We start from the raw sequence: 19,557 nt of genomic DNA on the forward strand, positions 1-19,557 counted from the left end.
CTATTTCTCTGTACTGAGTGTCTATCTCTCTCTGTACAGTGAATGCACCGTCTATTTCTCTGTACTGAGTGTCTATCTCTCTCTGTACTGTGAATGTACCGTCTATTTCTCTGTACTCTGTACTGACTGTATCTACTGTCACTGTCTGCACTGTCACTTCAGGTCAATTCAAATTCAGCTTTATTGGCACTACAATAACCAAACTGTATGTTGTATTTTACATGCATATTCACCCTCTATGTGACAATGTGTGTGTGTTTTTTCATTTTCATCAAAAACAGATATTTTGAATGTTAGACTGCTTTGAAATGTATGTAATATTTGTCATTACCTTTATTATTAAGTTCATCTGTGTGTCAATCTCTTCTCCTATAACTCACCATGCATGCACTAGGTCTTCTCTTTCCTTTTTCTCATTCTTTTTGTCATTCAATATTCTACACCTGTTCAGAGCCTGATAGTGTTGAATTTTGTTAAGTAACTTTAGTTTTGCTCTATTTTCAATGCATTCATTTTAATTCTGTACATTTTTGGCATGTCTAGTTGTTTTATGTTGTTGTTCTTGGATTTGTCAGAGGCTGAGTGATTTTAGTGGGGCTCACAGTCGGTTCAGGGAGAAGATCTGAGTTATGATTGGGTAGGGGAGTGGAGGTGCAGCCTGTAGAGGTGGGTCATCAGCCTTTTCACTCTTTTTGAATCTGAATACACAGGTGGGAATTACTTACTTCATGGTCTATTGCAGACAGGGTTTGCCTGGTTTTCTTGTAGTTTGTTTTATTTGTTCTTTTATTCTGTTTGTGATTGTGAGGCAGTCCTGTGAGGCAGTTCAGTCCTAAACATACTTATATTTTGCCAATAGTGTTTCAGCATTCGACCAATGATGACTTAATTATTGCCATTAATACTTAAAGCAGAATGCTTTAGAGAATATGACAAGCGACACAAGATAGCTTAATGTAATTTTTGATAATCCTAATGTCTGGGTTCAGTTTTTAACTGTGGAAGTGTTTCATCAAACCATGCTTTCACTAAAATAATGAAAACTGTTAAATTAAATGCTGATGTCTACCTAACAGATTCCCTTCCCTCATGCCTCATGTTTAATCTCACATCTGAAGACACTATGCTAGGCTTTGGGTGGCATAAATGCATGGGTACTATGTCCACTGTGTTGTACCCAAAATACCACAGCAACCTGAATATTGATATCCACATATTCACTAGTATGACTACTAGCCAGCACCCTCACCCCCAAGCTTAGTGCTGTTTTCATTTTTTCCTGTCTATGCTGGCAACAAGGTATCAAAAATACCTGCCTTGCCATGAAAGTGAGATTTTTGCATCATCCAAACCAGGCCCACAAATTCCTCTCTGGAAAAAAAATCTATAATTGTGACAAAACCAAACACACAATGAACACAAAATATTTGCACGTATAATACGCTACTGATGTCAGCATGCACCTGGCAGCATTTAAACCAGCTCTCATTTTGGATACCAGTGAATACAGAATCTATTAGTTGTTTATTCATTTTTTTCAAGCACATGCATGAACATGGCAAGCGAAAAATTGTTTGGAGAGAGGTAGAAAGTTTTCATGAATACTTTAGCGTTTCAGCACTGAGTGTTAGCATGACCTGTGCAGGGATTTACAATAATTATTAGACTGTCTAGGTGATGGGCATGATTACTGTGACAACATTTACACAATAAAAAGGGAAAAGACACTCACTAAGCAAATATTATGACAACGAGCAAATGCAACAATGATTTAATTGACAGCAGAGACATTTCCATGAGCCCAGCTGCAGGGGCAGCCAACAGCATAGCCATCCTAATAGTGTGTGTGTGTGTGTGTGTTCTTAACAATGTTCATTCATACCTAAAAAACACATTTGTCTCACATCAGTAAGTCCTCCTTGAAGGTAAGCAAACATATACCTCCTATGTTGTTCATCGCATTCAAAGTTTAAAAATCACACAAAGTAGGTGGACATATATCGAAGCAGAAAAGTTGAACTTTGTATTGTATTGTGTGAGGCTCCATTAAGATGAGAACTTTTTTTTTTACTTTTGTGTAAAAACATTTGTGTAACATTGTTCAATGTTATGTTGAATTTGAAAAATATTAGCTAAGGGAGGGAAATTAAACCTAAGAGTTGTGCCTTTAAGTGACAGATGTCTAAGGCACCCAAAGGACTTCATTTACAAAACGTGAATTAAATACATTAGGAAAAAATTAAAGTTAAATTCCCCAGCTGCAGAAAATTAAAGCAGGAGCAGTAATACTCAGTACTACAGCCTGTTTATATACGCGGCGGAGCCACACCCGGCGATCAGTTGGGTGTGAGAGAAGAGTGCTGGCGCGTGGACTTCTATAGACGTGTTTTTTTTTTTTTTCTTAACAGTTTCAATGTTAATTAAATGCGCACAAAAGGAATAAAAGTAAATGCACATACGATATAGAAAAACACGACTCGTTCATAGTCACCTTTAAAACAGCGTTTATGACACTTTAATGACACATGACATAATTTATGTCGGCTACCTATAATTTGCACTGTGTTGTCAATGCGAAATGGTATGACAAACCCAAAATACTCTAGCAAATATCTAGCTCGGGCGACAGACGATGCGAAAGAGAACCTGTCGAGTTTCAACTGTCTGAGAAAGCACTACCCTCTCTCTGCCGTTCATGCTCCGGAAGAGCCAGAGACAGGGTAACAAGAAAACGCCTCAAACACAGGCGCGCATGGTGTAGCCACGGAAATCTTGCCCGTCTGCGAGCGAATCGCACAGCTATCGACAGTAACAGAGAGGACAGACGGATATCCCCACTGAGGTCTGGAATCTGACGAAAACAGCCTGTTGTACGTGTGGGTTTAAATGCGCAGCGAATGGGAAAACTTCAATAAAGCTACAGTAACGGTAGAGCATATAGCGTCGTGCCAGTGTCGAATTATTCTTCGTGGGCAATAGACAAAGCGACGGAATGCTGTGACAACCGTTCGCATCTGCTGACCCTTCGAGTTCTCTGTTGTTTGCAAGAAACAATAGGGGCACGTTGTTTGTGTTGTTGGTGCAGCTCTGAGATTTAAACTGGAATGTTTTGGAATTTCGTGGACATTCACCAAGGTCCGGGCAACTGGGGGGCACAGTTCCTGTGGATTTTGTCACTGTGGGAATTGTGTTTTCCTGAATAGTGGACGCTGCATCGTGGGGGGTAGAAGGCTGAAGTGTTTGCGTCTGGGAGCCAAGAGGAACCGCGCCTCCTATTTCGGCAGAACCGTACAGAGAAGAAATTTCTACATCGGGAAGGTATCCACTGTATGGCTAAAGATATTAGGTATAATATGTGCATTAATACATTGAGATAAACATTTGGTGACGGAATTCAAAATGTTTCCAAAATGATGTAGTCGTGACAAGTTTAAATGTAATTTGAAGTGTTAATGTTATAACTAAAATGTAGCCTATATACAGTTGTGAGTTTGTTACCTGTATAGTTACTTAAATGACTAACCAACATTGTAGGAAAAGCATCCCGCTGACTAGTTATGTCCCTTGGCTGTGTATCATTTCCTCATTATTCGTCTTCGCCAGATGCACAGTCTACCACCAGTAACAATTAACCGACCAAATCCGTGAAAATGAGCGAAGTAAATTTTGATAAGGAGGCTTAAATACACCAGTATGCATTCAGTACTCCAACTCAAAAGCATCAGGTCGCGAGCGCAGAGACACGCCTGGGCCGTTTTTATCCGTGCCTGAAGGGAACACTTGTTTGCCACCACTGTAATGTCCATTGTATTTATCTCATTCATCTCCCATTAGCGACTGTATCCATGCTGCCTTTCTCTGATCTAGTGTTGGGGTATGCTCTGTACAGTCTGAACAAGCGTGTATTTGTTGGTCCTGGATTGCATTTATGTTTCGATGACATGAAATGGCATTTTCTCTGCGTCTATCGCAGAGCAATCCCCGGCGGGAGATCGTCTGGTTCAGAGGCTTGCATATGTATTGATTCTTCTCTCTGAGCGTTCACGAGTTCGCTTTGCAATCGCGTATAACCACTCCTCAACTGAAAATTCAATCTAATTCGTGAAGCATTATATGCTTTTTAAACCAGCCAAGTGCGTTGGTCCTAGTAGCACAGAGTGTAGCTTGAATCAGAATTAATTGAAGACGCAGGCATAATATGGAACAACTTGTCTTTTTCAATAAAACAACCTACACATATCGACGAAATGGAACAATCAAGCTGCAAGCATGGCAATAGAAGGTGGGTTTAGAATAGTTGTTAAGGGCAGAATTCCGGGCATTCTACAAGTTGCAGAGAGGACAGTAATGATGATAGAGTTGCTGAAAGCTGCAAGATGCATGTTGTAGAGGATGCAGACAGGTTACCGCACAATCATTTGCAGACTAGAGGATGCAGACAGGTTGTTGTGCAGTCAGCTGCAGACTAGAGGGTGCAGACAGGTTGCTGTGCAGTCAACTGCAGACTAGAGGATGCAGAGAGGTTGTTGTGCAGTCATTTGCAGACTGTAGATAATGCAGACAGGCTGATGTGAGATGTATTGGTAAGGGGCAGGACTTGTAACCCAAAGGTTACCACTTTGCAGCTGTACCTTTGGGCAAGGTACATAACCTAAATTTCCTCATCAAGGATCCAACTGCATAGAAACATGTGACATGTAAACTATGCCAGCTGCTCTGCATAATTGCACGTGCTTTGCAAACTGCAATGCTTTTTTGAGAGATGCAAGTCCTGTGGCATGTTCAACATCATCTTTCTCCTCTCCCTGCCATTTGGGGTTTTTACTGAGTTGAGAAAGGGTAAGAAACAAGTAGCATCTCTTATTGTTGATATTTGACCTCATGGTTTTCATGGTTTCCTGTGTTGTCAAGATCAGTTTTGGAAAGATGTGTTCCCTTTCCGCTCTGGTTAACTGCACTTTGTCATATTAAATTCTGTTGTACTGGAAATTCTATAGTTATTATACTGTATGTGTTTGTGTGTGTGTTTTATGTTACAGTCTGTCCTCATTTATTAGTTCAATGTTGTTCTGTGAATTTTCAACTGCCTTATTACTTGGAGAAATGGCGGCATCTACTGGCCAATTGAAATAATCACTTTTTCTTCCTCAGGGATTTCCAGGGTTGATTGAAATGCGGGATGAAAGCTGTATAAATACCATTAACTAAAGAAAATTTATGTTTCTAAGAACTAGCTAACAATTAATCATCCTTAGTTAGCCATTTAATTAATTTCCAAAAAACTGCATGAAGATTACAAAATCATCTTATTTCCAGTGTTCCAAAACATATGTGTTACAATGTGTGTCATTTATATAAATATAAGCTAGTACTGTTCCTAAGTTTTGGTGTTTATTCCATTGCTTATATCCAGTATTTCCACGCCTGATTTACCCAGACATAAGGGTGGAGCCCTCATGTCAAACCTTTCCTTCATTTGTCAGTCACAGAAGTACATTTACCTAAATTGATCTTTTAATTTTTTTTTTTACAATATTGACAACATTGAAGATGAATCCCTGATGAATCATAACTTTGCATAACTTTTCAGACTACGAAAGAGTGTGCTGAAATTACCATAAACCATCAGTCTTGTCTTGAATGGTTTCTTTGTGTTTCAGGAGGGATATGGAACATGTTTTACAGTTGAAACTGATAAAATTGTGTGTAGAATTAATGACTTAAATTAAAAAATGTATAATTTCTTTTAAAAGCTTCTCATGAGCACTCCAAGTTATTGAAACTTTGGTGTTGAAAATGACTGGTCTTGCCTAAATGAGACAGGACTGGTTGTTATGTACCAGCGTTGATGCTGTATGCTGGACAGAAAAGGAGATGTTGTGTGCCAGCAGGCATGATTATTCATCCTGACATGCAGATCAAATGGGTATCAGCCAAAGTGCATAGAATGGGTATCAACCAAATCAATTAACACCCTGGAATACTGATTAAGAGGTCATTGGAGCAAGATGGAAAAATGCCATGATCATCTAACTGCTCACCAAACAGTGGCATTTTTCCAGGTGTACAGTGACTTATTCAAAGACAGAGCTGTATAGACGCTATGGTGTTAAATACTGTAATTAACTTGCAAAAGGGAGCTGAGAAAAGGGTTACTGAGTTTCAGGCAGAAGTTGGTTTTAGGGGATTGGCTACTGAGATTCAGGGTGGAAGCAGGTGTTAGGGGAGGGGTTTACTGAGATTCAGGGGGGAAGAAGGTGTTAGGGAAGGGGCTACCTAGATTCAGGGGGGGAGCTGATGTTGGAAAAGGGGTTACTGAGGTTCAGTAAGGAGAAAGGGAAGCTGGTGTTAGAGGAGGGGTGACTGGTGTTCATTATAAAAAGCAAATCTTCTTTGATAATTTGTGTCAGCAAATCCTCAAAAGCGCTCCTTCTATAAGCTAAAACCACTGTGAGCTTGCATGCGCACAGTAAGAGTTGTGAGGCTGTTTCTGAGTGGAAGCAGTCAGATGAAATGTTTGAGTTTCACATACTCGTATATGGCTAGTGTGGGTACACATAATTGTTAACATACACCATCTGCCAGAGACAATGAATGAAGGGCTGATGCTGGAGGGGGGGGGTTAGTGGCCTAAGTGGGTGGAGCCAGTGTTATTGGAGTTACTTTGGGGGTCTTACTGGTCTAAGTGGATAGAACTGATGTTGGGGTGGGGTTTCTGTGTATTGAGTGGGTGAAGCTGTAGGAAGATTTACCGGAGTTCAGAAAGGGGAGTGTTAGCAGCAGTGTTACTTGGGAGGAGGATGCGTTGCTGGTTGGTAGTAAGTGGAAGGAGCCCATGCTGACCCCATTTCAGCCGAGGGTCTTACTGAAGTAGTGGCTCACATGAAATCATATACTGGTCAAATGGATATTGTTCCGTACAAGATTAATGAAGGAGGTTATGTACTGTCTGTTCAGGACATTATTAACAGCTCTCTGGCTACAGGTCCAGGCCCCACTTGTTTTAAATGGGCAATCTGTTCTGAAGAATCTGAATACTTCTCTTTTAACGAACTTTAGAACAATTTCCAAGTTGCCCTTTATCTCAAAGATTCTAGAAAAGGTGATCACCAAACAATTAGCTTTTTATGAGTACAAATAACCTTTCTCAAAAATTACTGGCTGTTATTCAATGGAAGCATTGAAACTGCCATACTTAAACTGACCGATGACCTTCTCAGAAATGCTGATGCTCATAATTCCTCTATTTCAGTTTTATTAGATATCATTGCTGCCTTCAGTACAGTTGATCATATCATTATATTGGATGGTATTAAAAAATGAGTTGATATCACAAGTTTTGCTCTGTTTTTCTTATCTCTAGTTTTGTGTCTGGATTGGTGCTCACATATACTTAGCTGCAATTACCTGTGGAGTGCCTCAAGGATTAATCATGGACACAATTTTATTTTCTATCTACATGCTTCCTCTTGGCCATATTTTATGCAAGCGCGATGTATCTTTTTATACTGATGTATGTTTGTTAATCCTAGTGATCTGAAGAAGTTGCAGGCTTGTCTGAGTTATATTAATTGCTGGATGGGGTTGTAATTTTTTACAGTAAAATAAGGATAAGACAGAAAATCTAAATTTAGATGCATCCACTTAAAGTCCCTCCTGCCCAGCTCCAGTGTGACAGCAGCCTCCAGGAACTTTGGGGTTATATTTGAGCCCTTCCTCAAGTTTTAGCTGTATACTAAAAGCTAATACAATCTCGTTATTACCAGCTGAGAAACATTGCCAAAACTAGGTCATATTTATTTCCTGCAGACACTGAGAAGATCGTTCATGCTTTCATTTCCTCTCAGCTGGACTACTGTAAATGTCACATAACATTTATCCTTGCCTCACTGTAATGGTTGCTAATGACTTATCGTATTGATTTTATGGTCTGATAATTACTTTTAAAGCGAGGCATTGGCTGGCCCGTGATTATAATGCAGAACTGTTAACCCCTTACTGCTGAGAGAGAACTTCAACGAGATGTATGATTGAACTATTCCAGAATCTAGACTTAGAACAGTCAAGACTCCTAGACTCTGGAACATGCTCCCTGACAAGATAAACGCTGCCAAGCTTGTGTCTTTTAAAACCTTTTTGAAAATGCATTTTTACAAAGTAGCTTTTAATGAAGTTTTACATTGTGTTGCAGTGACTGATTTTTATTGTGTCTTTTAATCTTGTTTATTTATTTTATTAATTCTGTTTTATTTTTGTCTGTCTTGTTCTTTTCTGGATTGTAAAATATTTAGCGCAGTTTGCATGAGAAGTGCATGCAAGTCAAGTTTACTAATATCATAATATGATTCATCATCAACAAAAATTTGAGAGGAAAGCAAATTGTTGTGTTGTGGACACTCATACTATCATTGGCTTGGTGTGTGGATTCATAAAACCATGTATCCTCCTCACACACATACACACACTGGTATACTTGCACCTGCATAAATAGCTCATTATGTACCTGGGAGTTTGTGTTGGTGCTGTTAACGTTGTCCCCATGTTGTTTGTTCTTCATAGGCTGAAGCGGTGCCCAGCAGCTGTGTGATGGAGCTGAGGCTGGGTACTGTGCTGGTGTGGGCTGCGCTGCTGGGCTCCTGCCGCTTGACTCTCGCTGGTGTTCTGTACAGAATGCAGGAGGAGCAGCCTCCCAGCACTTTGATCGGCAGCCTCGCTGCAGACCAGGGCCTCCCAGATTCTGGACACCTTTACAAACTGGAGGTGGGCACTCCCTACCTGCGTGTGGATGGAAAAACGGGAGACATCTTCACCACGGAGGTTCCCATCGACAGGGAGAACCTGAAGGACTGTCGGGCTGTGCTTAAGGCAGACCCCTGCTTCCTGGAGTTTGAGGTGTCGATTACTGACCTGAACCAGAACCAGAGCCCACGGCTTATTGAGGGACGGATCGAGGTTCTGGACGTGAATGACAACACGCCGCAGTTCCCGTCCCCCATCCTGACCATCTCTGTCCCGGAGAGCACTCACCCCGGGACCTTGTTTTCAGTTCCTGTGGCCACTGACCGAGACTCAGAGAGGAATGGCGTGGTGGACTATGCCCTCACCACGGGTCCAGATGCAGTGGCACTCTTTGGCCTGCAGGTGGCAGAGGACCGGGGTGAGAAGCTGCCTCAGCTTATCGTCATGGGCAACCTGGACCGTGAGCAGAAGGATTCGTACGACCTCAACATCAAAGTGGTGGATGGGGGGAGCCCCTCACGCTACAGCAGCGCCCTGCTGAGGGTCATCGTCACCGACGCTAACGACAATGCACCCAAATTCGAGAAGTCCATTTACGAGGCAGAGCTGTCTGAGAACAGCGCCGTGGGGCACTCCGTTCTGCAGGTAGAACATCTACAATGCTTGCATCATCTGTGGGACTGTCCAGCTGTGTTATTGGTCATCATATATGTGTTGTGTAGTGTACAATTGTTCAGCCGTACTAATGCCAATCAGTCACATAGGACATCATCAGTGTAGGACACTTTTCTTTGGTGCAGTTCTAAAATGTTAGTGGATTACTGGCAATTACTGCTATCCAGGCATGAAACTGTAGTGCAACCGGCTGAGTATTGCAAAAAGTTGTGATTTTAATGGGGTTCCAGCATTATCTAATAGTGCTGCCACATGGGAAACCGAAAAGTGGTATTTTAGCAGATGTTTGGCCTTTTAAAAAGGTGTTAATTGTTGACTGCTGAGTAGAGTGGAAGCTGTCTTCAAGAGACTTTCAACACTGAGACTAATGCTACGTTGTAAGAGTTTCATTTAGAGGGTTGTGATACTTAGCTTGTTGATGGGTTCATCTGTATTTCAGAGGTTGCTCATTTAGTCAACAATTATTTCCATGGAATAAATTGTTTTTTTAGCCATTACCCCACAAATGTTAGGTATTTAAACAAAATCATAACAAAATTATGCTATTTGGTATTCAGAATGATGTTGTAATGAATCATGCAACGCATTGATGTTTTCTGTAGAAGGTAGGGCCAAGAGGAAACAGTCAGTTCTTGGTGCACTGTTAGCTATCACTCTGTAATGTTGCTGTAAGCTCCCAATCAATAAAGCTATTTCAGTCTGTAATGTTACAGCTGGGCTGCTATATCAATAATGATATTGCAAGACTGCTACATTAGTTAGTAATGATACTGCTCAGCTGCTATTTTAGTGTATACTGTTACAATTCAGCAGCTATATCAGTCAGTGACAGTAAGGTGGCCATATCAGTGAGAAATGTGACAGTTAGGTGGCTGTAGTGTGACAGTGTGCCTGGAGCTTATCTCAGTACCATGTTATCTCACCTAATATCTCCATGCTCTCCATTCTGCAATTGCAGGTGAAAGCCAATGACTCTGACATGGGACCTAATGGGGAGATTGAGTACACCCTGCACCAAGCCTCAGAGGCCACTCAGAGGCTTCTGCGGATTGACCACTCTACAGGTATAATCTATGTGAAGGGGCATGTGGATCGTGAGGAGTTTACCTCCATGAAGTTCTATGTGGTTGCAAGGGATAAAGGGTCAATGCCAAAAAGTTCCAAGGTCTACGTATCCATCAACATAAAGGATCAGAATGACAATGCCCCCACCATTGAGATCCGTGGCATTGGGCTGGTAACCCACCAGGACGGCGTGGCCAACATCTCTGAGGACATGCCCACTGGCACTGCAGTTGCACTGGTGCAGGTGTCAGACCGGGATGAGGGGGAGAATGCCGTTGTCACATGTGTGGTTGCAGGGGATGTCCCTTTCCAGCTAAGGCCAGCTGGTGATACCCCTAATGACCACAAGAGGAAATACTTTCTGCAAACGACCACGCCCCTGGACTATGAGCATGTCAAGGATTACAGGGTTGAGATTGTAGCTGTGGACTCAGGCAACCCAGCGCTCTCCAGTACAAACTCTCTCAAAGTTCAAGTTATGGATGTGAATGACAACTCCCCTGTCTTTTCTCCAAGCCAATTTGAAGTGGATTTCACAGAGGAGAACGAGCCTGGGGATAAGGTCCTGGATGTCACGGCAACAGATGCTGACAGCGGCACCAATGCTGAGCTCACATACAGCATCATTGTGGTGGACTCCTCCACAAAGGGACTATTTGAAATCAATGCCGACACAGGGGAGGTCCAAGTGAGGAATCGCCTGGACCGAGAGCACAGAGAGCGCTACCAGTTCCACGTAGCAGCAACTGACAAGGGTGTCCCCAGCCACCGCGGGATGGCCTCAGTCCTGGTCAGAGTGCTTGACCGCAATGACAATGATCCCAAGTTCATGCTGAGCAGCTACAGCTTCTCCGTCCTGGAGAACATGCCTCCCCTTAGTCCTGTCGGCATGGTGACAGTCACGGATGCAGACAAAGGTGAGAATGCACAGGTTCAACTTTCTGCAGAGTCGGATGATGGAAACTTTGTCATCCAAAATGGCACTGGCACCATCCTTTCCAGCATCTCATTTGACCGGGAGAAGGAGAGCACCTACACATTTCGCTTGAAGGCAGTGGATGGTGGAGACCCTCCAAGGTCCTCCTTTGTTGGAGTAACAATCAATGTGCTGGATGAAAATGACAATGCCCCCTATGTCACTAAGCCTTCAAACTCCTCCTACAAATGTCTCTCTCCTTTAACCAGCCCTGAAAGCCAAGTGGAAAGAGTGGAGGCCGAAGACATTGACATTGGGCCCAACGCAGAGTTGGTTTATAGCATAGCCAGTGGAAACCCCCACAACCTCTTCCGAATATCACCCTCTGATGGGGAGATCACACTGGCTAAGGAGTTAACCCAAAAACATAAAGGCCTCCACAGACTTGTGGTCAGGGTGAGTGACAAGGGCAAGCCCCCAAAACACACCACTGCCCTGGTGCACATCTATGTGAATGAGACCATCGGCAACATCACCCTGCTGGAGTCTCTGGTGGGGCACAGCCTGTACACCCCACTGGACACAGACATTGCTGGGGAGCCTGACCTCAGCCTGACCTCTCACCACAGCAACATCCTGTATGGCAGCCTGGCAGGCATCACTGGGGTCATCTTCATCATTATCATCGTGGTGGTTGTCCGGCACCATCTGCAGCATGAGGCTAAGAGCGGGTACCAGGCTGGTAAGAAGGAGACCAAGGACTCCTTTGCCCCTAAACAGGCTCCTAAGAGCAAGAAGGGCAAAAAGGGGAAGAAAGGTGCAGCTCCCAAACAGGCAAAGCCATTGGAAGAGGATGAGGAGGAAGAGGCCAGCCTTCAGAAGAGTCTAAAATTCAGCCTTGATGGGGTTAATGACAGCCCCAGGATCCACCTGCCACTGAACTACCCCCCGGGCAGCCCCGACTTGGGGCGACACTACCGCTCCAACTCCCCCCTGCCCTCTATCCAGCTGCAGCCCCAGTCGCCGTCGGCCTCCAAGAAGCACCAGGTTGTGCAGGACCTCCCCGCCACCAACACCTTTGTGGGGACTGGTGACGAGAACTCCATCAGCTCCGATCAATATTCAGATCACAGCTACAAGCCAAACACCCAAAAATACAGCAACAAACAGGTAGGAGACTGCCTAAATAGGACAGGGCTGGAGAGGTGGCTGATGTTGGGCACTGATGTGTGGAATGAAACCAGTCAAACAGGTTCTTTACCTACACTACTTACTGACATGAGTGAGGAATATGTTCTCGCTTTTAAAAACATTATCTATTTTTCAAGTTTCTCATAAACATATTCATACCCAACCTGCTGAGGATGATTAAATTGCCTCTTAGGAATATCCAGTGAGGGGAAAGTACTTCTACACAAGTACTGTCTTTCGCACTGTGAAGAATGCTTCAATTATGAACCATACCTTCCATCTTGATGTCAGCTTGTGAAAAATGGCTTTAATTAGACCATTGTAATTTACTGGGGTTTTAGTAAATTGCGAGATAAATCACAGGTAAAGCCAGCATCTTGCATAGCTGATGTACAGAGGCTTGAATGCTGTTAAACACTGTTTTTACAGAGGCTGATTGCAGAGGCTCCCACTAGTCTTCATCTCCTATCAAATCTGCTAAATTTCCTCTTTTAAAGGAATCCAGCCCTGTGTAGAGAAATGGTCTTAAAATTTCCAAATCAAATTTTATGAATCTATAATCAGAATGTCTGAATCTGTTTCAGTTTGATTGGTTTTGAATTCACATGTCCTTGTTTGATATTCTCGTGTCTATTCTCGTGTCTCGTGTTCTTTTTAGGAGTGAGAAATGTTTCATTCATTCAAACAGAGAATGTTCCAAAAACTATAGAGTTAAAAAAACTGACATCCTATTCTGTCTCCAAAACCTACCATTGCAATACATGTAACTGTATATCACATTTCTCTGTGTTTTTTAATGGTGGGCCTGGAGACCATAAATGTTTATATAAATATTAAGAGTAGTGTTTTTCTTAATCAGATTTTTCAAAAATACCTTAAAAAGTATTACAGCATTGATCAAATCTGAAATAGTTTTGGAAATGTGAAAGTAACCACTTCACACTTCACACCACAAATCACTCCAACACATAACATTTAACAATAGCCCAAGTCAAGAACATTCCCAGATTACTGATGTTTTCATCAAGCATTTGTCTCTTCTTCCAGTCTTGGAATCTCTCTACATTGTGAACATGTATTGCAAGTGTTACACTATAAAAGTAGTTTTGATTTGGATTAGATAAATTACAGAGAGAAATGAACTTTAGATGGATTGGAACCAAACTAATTAAGCACAGTGTTGTCACTGTAAAAGAAGTCAAATGTATATTTGGCAATTCCTAAACAGGGTTTCCTCATTCGTACAAGGCAATAAAATCATGTTTAAAATAAGGCTAATATGCATTGTTATTTTATAAAATATGAAAAACATACTTGGTGACACACTAGATGACTTTTTTATAGTTTGTGTGAAGAAAAACATATTTTCATTGCCAAGTGGCAACAATTGAAATTTATGCTGTTTTAGAATAAGCCGGCGTTCTAATGAAGAAACAAAGTCAAAATGGCCATCCTTTCCTTCCAAGATGATCCATCTTTAAGACAATTCAGCCTCCTGTAGCACTTTACTCCTGATGTCAGAGATAAGGATGACCTGCCCTAAAATTCCCTATCCACCCTGTCTTAAATGTGTGACATCCAGAAAATGGTTGCTGGGAGACCACCTGCTCACATTGGGAACAGCAGTGTTAATTGGCTCAGCTGGGGCAAAAGTGAGATGCCTTTTTCACATAGAGCTTTTTAATGAGGTGCCTCCTTCTCTGTCTTTCTGTCAGTTCTTAGAAACTGTCTGAGAGACGTTAGAAGCAGGTCATCGGTTTCTATTTTTATTAGGGCATGAAAAAAGCATTTGTAAAAAAAAATAATCACTGATTGAAATATCAACACAATTAAAACCCCACTCTCTACTTTTTTGTCTGTTGTTTCTCATCCTTATCTCTCCTGCTTTTGGTGTGAGCAGCAAAGAAATGGGAAGACAGAACTGTCAGCTGTTCTTTTAAACTCTAGTTTTGTATCTTCTCATGTATCTCCCGAAAAGGACAGCTAAAAACTCCTGCAAATCAGCCAATAAATATATCTGACGACATACTCTAACACCTGTCCCAAAATTTTCCTATAACAAGTCAACTGTGATTGCTTTATTATCACACTGATTCCAGAGGGTCTGTGAGCTGATTGAAGAGGCTGCCAGACGGGATAGAAATCACCAAATGATGTAACAGGCAGTAAACCTTCTGCAGTCTTCCACACAGCTGCACCATCCAGGGGCTGAGAGCTGAAGTGTTTACCTGGAGACCAGACTCTGGGGCTGAGAGAGTGTGTTTGCCTGTGGGCCGGATTGAGGGAATAAATGATTTTATTATCCTACAGCTTTTCCAGAAGTCTCTTTCATCAGAGCTGATATTTTACCTCTCTCTGGCTGTAGAGATATGGCAGGGTGGGCACGAATGCGTGAGAGAGGCAGCAATCTGTGTCTCTCCGAAAGCCTGGGTTTCTGGGTTAATGAGAAAATCTTGTTTCACAGAGAGGCTTTCAAACCAAATTTGGCGAACACAAATGTGGTGTAGGGCCTAGAGGTTTCCATGGTGATAGCAACGCTAACACTACACACAGGAGTATGAATAATGAGTGCCACGCAAAGAAGGAAAAGCTCACATGAAAGTTCTGTAACAACACCATAAAGAAGAAGAGTAATATGCAATGAGGGGACTAAATGCATTCATACTTCTTAATAGCATTAAACATATTTACATTTATGTTTAGTCTTATGGAAGACACGCTCATCCATATCTTACAAAGCAAAGGCATATAAGTACTTACAATAAGAGCACTTGAGCAAGATTGCATACAGAAAAAATGTGACAATATCTAAGCATCTTTCAGTCTGCCATACAGTGCTACAATAACCAGTGCCATACTGGATATGAAAATACACTGAAAACACGCTGAATATGGCCTTTTATTTACTCCAGCCTCAGACCTGGTGCCAGTAAAGAAGGAGAGGAAAAGTAAAAGAGTGGAGGAGAGAGTACAGCAGAGCACATTGCTGACCGTGTAAATATTCAAAGGTATCCAAAAATCACAATGTGTAGGCAATTAATTTAGGATATTTTAGTGAGATTTCTAATACACTTGAATGGAATTACATTTTAAAATTAATAAGTAATGAATTAATTCTTCTTCTTGTAAGTTTAAGGTTGGGTGTAGTCTCACAGGTTTCCCAGCTCCATGACAAACTGGATGTTACACTAGGGACAGAGAGTGCAAATGTTTGTGGCTGTCTTGTAGTGCACTGTGGGACTTCTAATGTGTGAAGCAGCCACTGGCTGCAGGTGACTGTATTGAAGGATTGCATGGGTGCGATCCCATGGGTGAAGAAGAGCAAAAAAAAAATTAAATGCAAAATAATGTTTATTTGCCTTATGAAATATAACCTAACCAGTGGTGTAGTCTTGAATATTTTAATTCAACAATAAGTGGTTGTATATTATAAACTTTCTTTAAGATATGAATCTTGAGGAAATGAAGGATTATGGGGAGATTACCATAAGAACATGAATGTGTATTCACCATATACATTGTGACAAACAATTTGACACCAAGTGTAAATGACTTACTAAGTGTTCTACAAAGTGTGCTGTAAGGTTTACATTCATCAAAAATAAAATAAGGCTTTCCACATGGTGAACACATAAAAGCAAAGAAAGAAAGGGCCAGTTGCCAAACTGTGCATGAGACCAAAAATTGCTCTATGTCATCTGTCACCCAGTTTTTAATTTTCAAAGCCGTGTATGCTATTGGAGGTTTGATTTAGAAGAAAAGTTTGGTAAGACACAATACTTTTTATTTCCTTGGGGTTTAGAGAATACTGGCATTCATTTAAAGATTTGACAGCTGAGGAAACTTAAATTGTCCAAAGAAGTATGAAAAACACCTTTTTCAGCCACAGTGGGGGCGACCTAAGACTGAGCATTGCCAGTGTAGCGTACATTGAAAGAGGTCTGCAGCCCTGCAGTTGACCCAACCCCCAACGCAACAATCCTAACTAAACGGAAAGTGCTCTGCTGCCCACTACCCTAACATCACTGGCTTTAAGCGTAACTCACAGAAGCCGTTACCTAAAGCTCTGCTCACCAACCTACTGTAATGAGTGTATAAAATTTAATTCAGATCTGGCAAAGTTCTTGAAGAGAAGTCCATGCCACAAAGAGACAAAAAGACTAATGAGAGAGAAAAGAAAATCAAAATGCTGGCAGTGACATTAGGCTTCATTCACTTTATTCCCTGTGCTAGCAATTGTAGAAAGCCACAGGCTCTTGCATTCTGCTTTTCATTCTTTCTTCGTACCTTTTCCTCAGTCAGTAGGGTGCTTGTACCCTGTTTCTTACTGTCATTTGCTTGGGGAAATCTGGGGCACATTGAGATCCTGAGCTTCTGGAAGCATTTCCTTTTGCTGGTATAATTTATCACACCACATTTTAGCTGCTTTATGCCTGAGAGATAAGTGGTTTCATCTATAAGCAGCTTAGTACCCGCACCCCTCACTCACTGATTCCTCTCTCAGTGAGTAAAAAGGAGAAACCAAAATAGTAGAAGTAAAATCTACCCGAAAAACTGGTTGTTTTTGCTGCAGTGGGTGGGATTTGTTATGTTCAATGGACATGAATCGTTACTTTTTTTCTGCATTTTTCCATTTATGCAGCGCAGTTTGTGATCACCGGTTGTATACAGTGGTATGCTTGTTGCACTGTGGCAACCTCTGTACTCATGCTGGCGCACTGAAGTGAGAAAAATGCAATCCTCTGATACACTTGCACACAGCCGACAGCTGTTGTTAAGCTATATTCAGTGAGGTGTAAACCAAGTGGAGGATAGGCATCATACCTCTGACATCATCTGTGGAACTCACTCACAGGTTAACTCACAAATCATGCGGTGCAAGAGAGTGGAGAGACAAGGAAACCCTTGCCAATGACACAAAGCTGGGCTGTAGGGTTCGGCCTACACTCCATGCCTATACACAACTGAGAGTTAGACCCTTTACCCCATACCTAGAAGTCTCAGAACTAAGAACTAAGAACTACAGAACTAAGAGTTAGGCCCTTTGCCACATACATATACAGCACTGAGAACTTTGCCCTTTACCCCATACCTGCACAGCACTTTTTGGCTTGTCTCTCATAAAAACCACAACACCTTTAGGCATGCTTCCAAACAGTTATTTCAGTACTGTCGAACTAAAGTTGAACACAAAATTCAGACATTTTATGTGGCCACAAAAATAGCCAGATGTAGATGGTGATACCCGAAAGCACACCTGTGAAGATGTGGGTCTGAATAAGGACAAGGGACAAACTCTTGACAAAATAAAAGTCACTTCTCTAAATCTCCAAAGTGTCATGACTTCACAGAATCATATTTCTACAGGTTCATTTCTCCAAAGAGACATTTCTGTACAGAATGATAACTCTGCAGGGTAATATCCACAAAGAGTTATTTCTGCAAAAATACATAACTCTGCTGGGTCATAGCTTCAAAGAGTCATATTTATACTTTCAAGAGATCCTTTTGAAATCTGCTGACAAACGTTTTATAATATATAGAACATCCAATTTTGATTTTCTAAAATAGTTGGTCTTTTGAAATGTTAGTGTTGATATTTAGGAACTCATATTTATGAAAACTGAGTCATGTACATGTCAGCTTCAGAGAAACCTAAGAGCTTTTCAAGTAGTGAGGCGAGTCAGTAATTGCACTGTATGGCTGTGTGCTTGAACGGTGTTGGCTACCTATTGCATTAGCCTCCCCGTTTGGTAATGCTTGATTTACAGTATTACATGCATAAAACATTATAGGCTACACAAGATTAACAGTTAAATAAGTAAGCAATATTACTTAAAACTTGTACACAAAATTAGTATGTTTGTCATCCATAGTATGTCCATCGCATTTTAAAGACATTTCTGGAGTTTAATTTAACCTACACGTAAGGTCAACGATTGCATTGCAAAAGAGATTGTTTGGTGATGTACAGTATGTGGCCAAGGTCCTGAAAAAGCTGAGCTGGGATTCCAAGCGGAATCTCAGCTGCTCAGCAGCCGGAGCAAGTGATGTAGCACAAGGAGTATGTGGAATTTAAATATCACAATACTCACAAAGGGAAGTCGGACATTGGGTAGCATGTTAATGCATGTTCCTCCCAAAGTTACGTTTGAACATAATTTATTTTAAATGATAGGCCCATCTGTGCTCCCCTGGTAGGCTACTTTCTTGTATTTTACAGGTGAGCAGCTAGGCGTTAGTGTGTTATAAGGGTTTAATCACTGTGTCAAACTAACAAGGTTGAGGCTCACAGTCATCACTGATAGGCTTGATAAGCTAATTGGTGCCCCACCAGAATTTCTATGCCAAAAATGCCACTGTATGTCACGTGTCACTTTGTAGATGATATTGATCTTGTAGATCTTGGATCTACATCTTGCTTGATGTAGATCATCTTTTGATTTGATTTGATTAGGTCAGGACTTTGCACATGCTGTGCTAGAGTCCTATATTGAGCTTCCCAAGGTAAGAGAAGACATGTCCATGTGTTAGTGTCCAACCCATACGCAGATGTGGTCTGTCTGATTTGAATGTTCAGATACCAGGGGAAGACTGTAGTGAGATGGTGGAGGTTTACATGTTGATTGATGATTGGTGGTCATGATTTATTACACCAATCCAGTGCTAAAATGAAATGCCAGGCTCGCAGGACAATTAATAGCTTCATTTTCTCTCTTCTTGGTGTCATTGTTCACGTTTGTTAAAATGCACAGCAGCATGCAGATGCAGCAGTAGTGCTACACTGGAACTCCGTGAAAATTACATTTAAAAGCACAGGTTGCATACCATCTGTCGTGACAAAACCTCAAACAAAGGTTTGGGAAGAATAAAAAGTCCTGGACCATGCCTGGGGTGTCAATCAATCAATCAAGCAGTCAATCATTTTGTCTCTATTATCCCACATAGGGGAATTGGATTTTGCACAAAAC

At 41.6% G+C, this 19,557-nt stretch overlaps 1 protein-coding gene across 2 annotated transcripts in view; it reads left to right on the plus strand.

Moving 5' to 3' along the window:
• The first annotated feature begins 2,662 nt into the window (after nucleotides 1–2,662).
• LOC118775231 (protocadherin-1-like) overlaps nucleotides 2,663–19,557 on the plus strand; it is a 33,267-nt gene continuing 16,372 nt past the window's right edge. For both annotated transcript variants that reach the window (XM_036525042.1, XM_036525043.1), the window contains exons 1-3: nucleotides 2,663–3,346; nucleotides 8,560–9,384; nucleotides 10,373–12,565. In XM_036525042.1, coding sequence (XP_036380935.1) covers nucleotides 8,587–9,384; nucleotides 10,373–12,565 — 2,991 coding nt within the window. In that variant the 5' untranslated portion in view covers nucleotides 2,663–3,346; nucleotides 8,560–8,586. The remainder of the gene's footprint in view (nucleotides 3,347–8,559; nucleotides 9,385–10,372; nucleotides 12,566–19,557) is intronic.

This window comes from Megalops cyprinoides, chromosome 3 (genome assembly GCF_013368585.1).
Source record: "Megalops cyprinoides isolate fMegCyp1 chromosome 3, fMegCyp1.pri, whole genome shotgun sequence".
NCBI lineage: Eukaryota > Metazoa > Chordata > Actinopteri > Elopiformes > Megalopidae > Megalops > Megalops cyprinoides.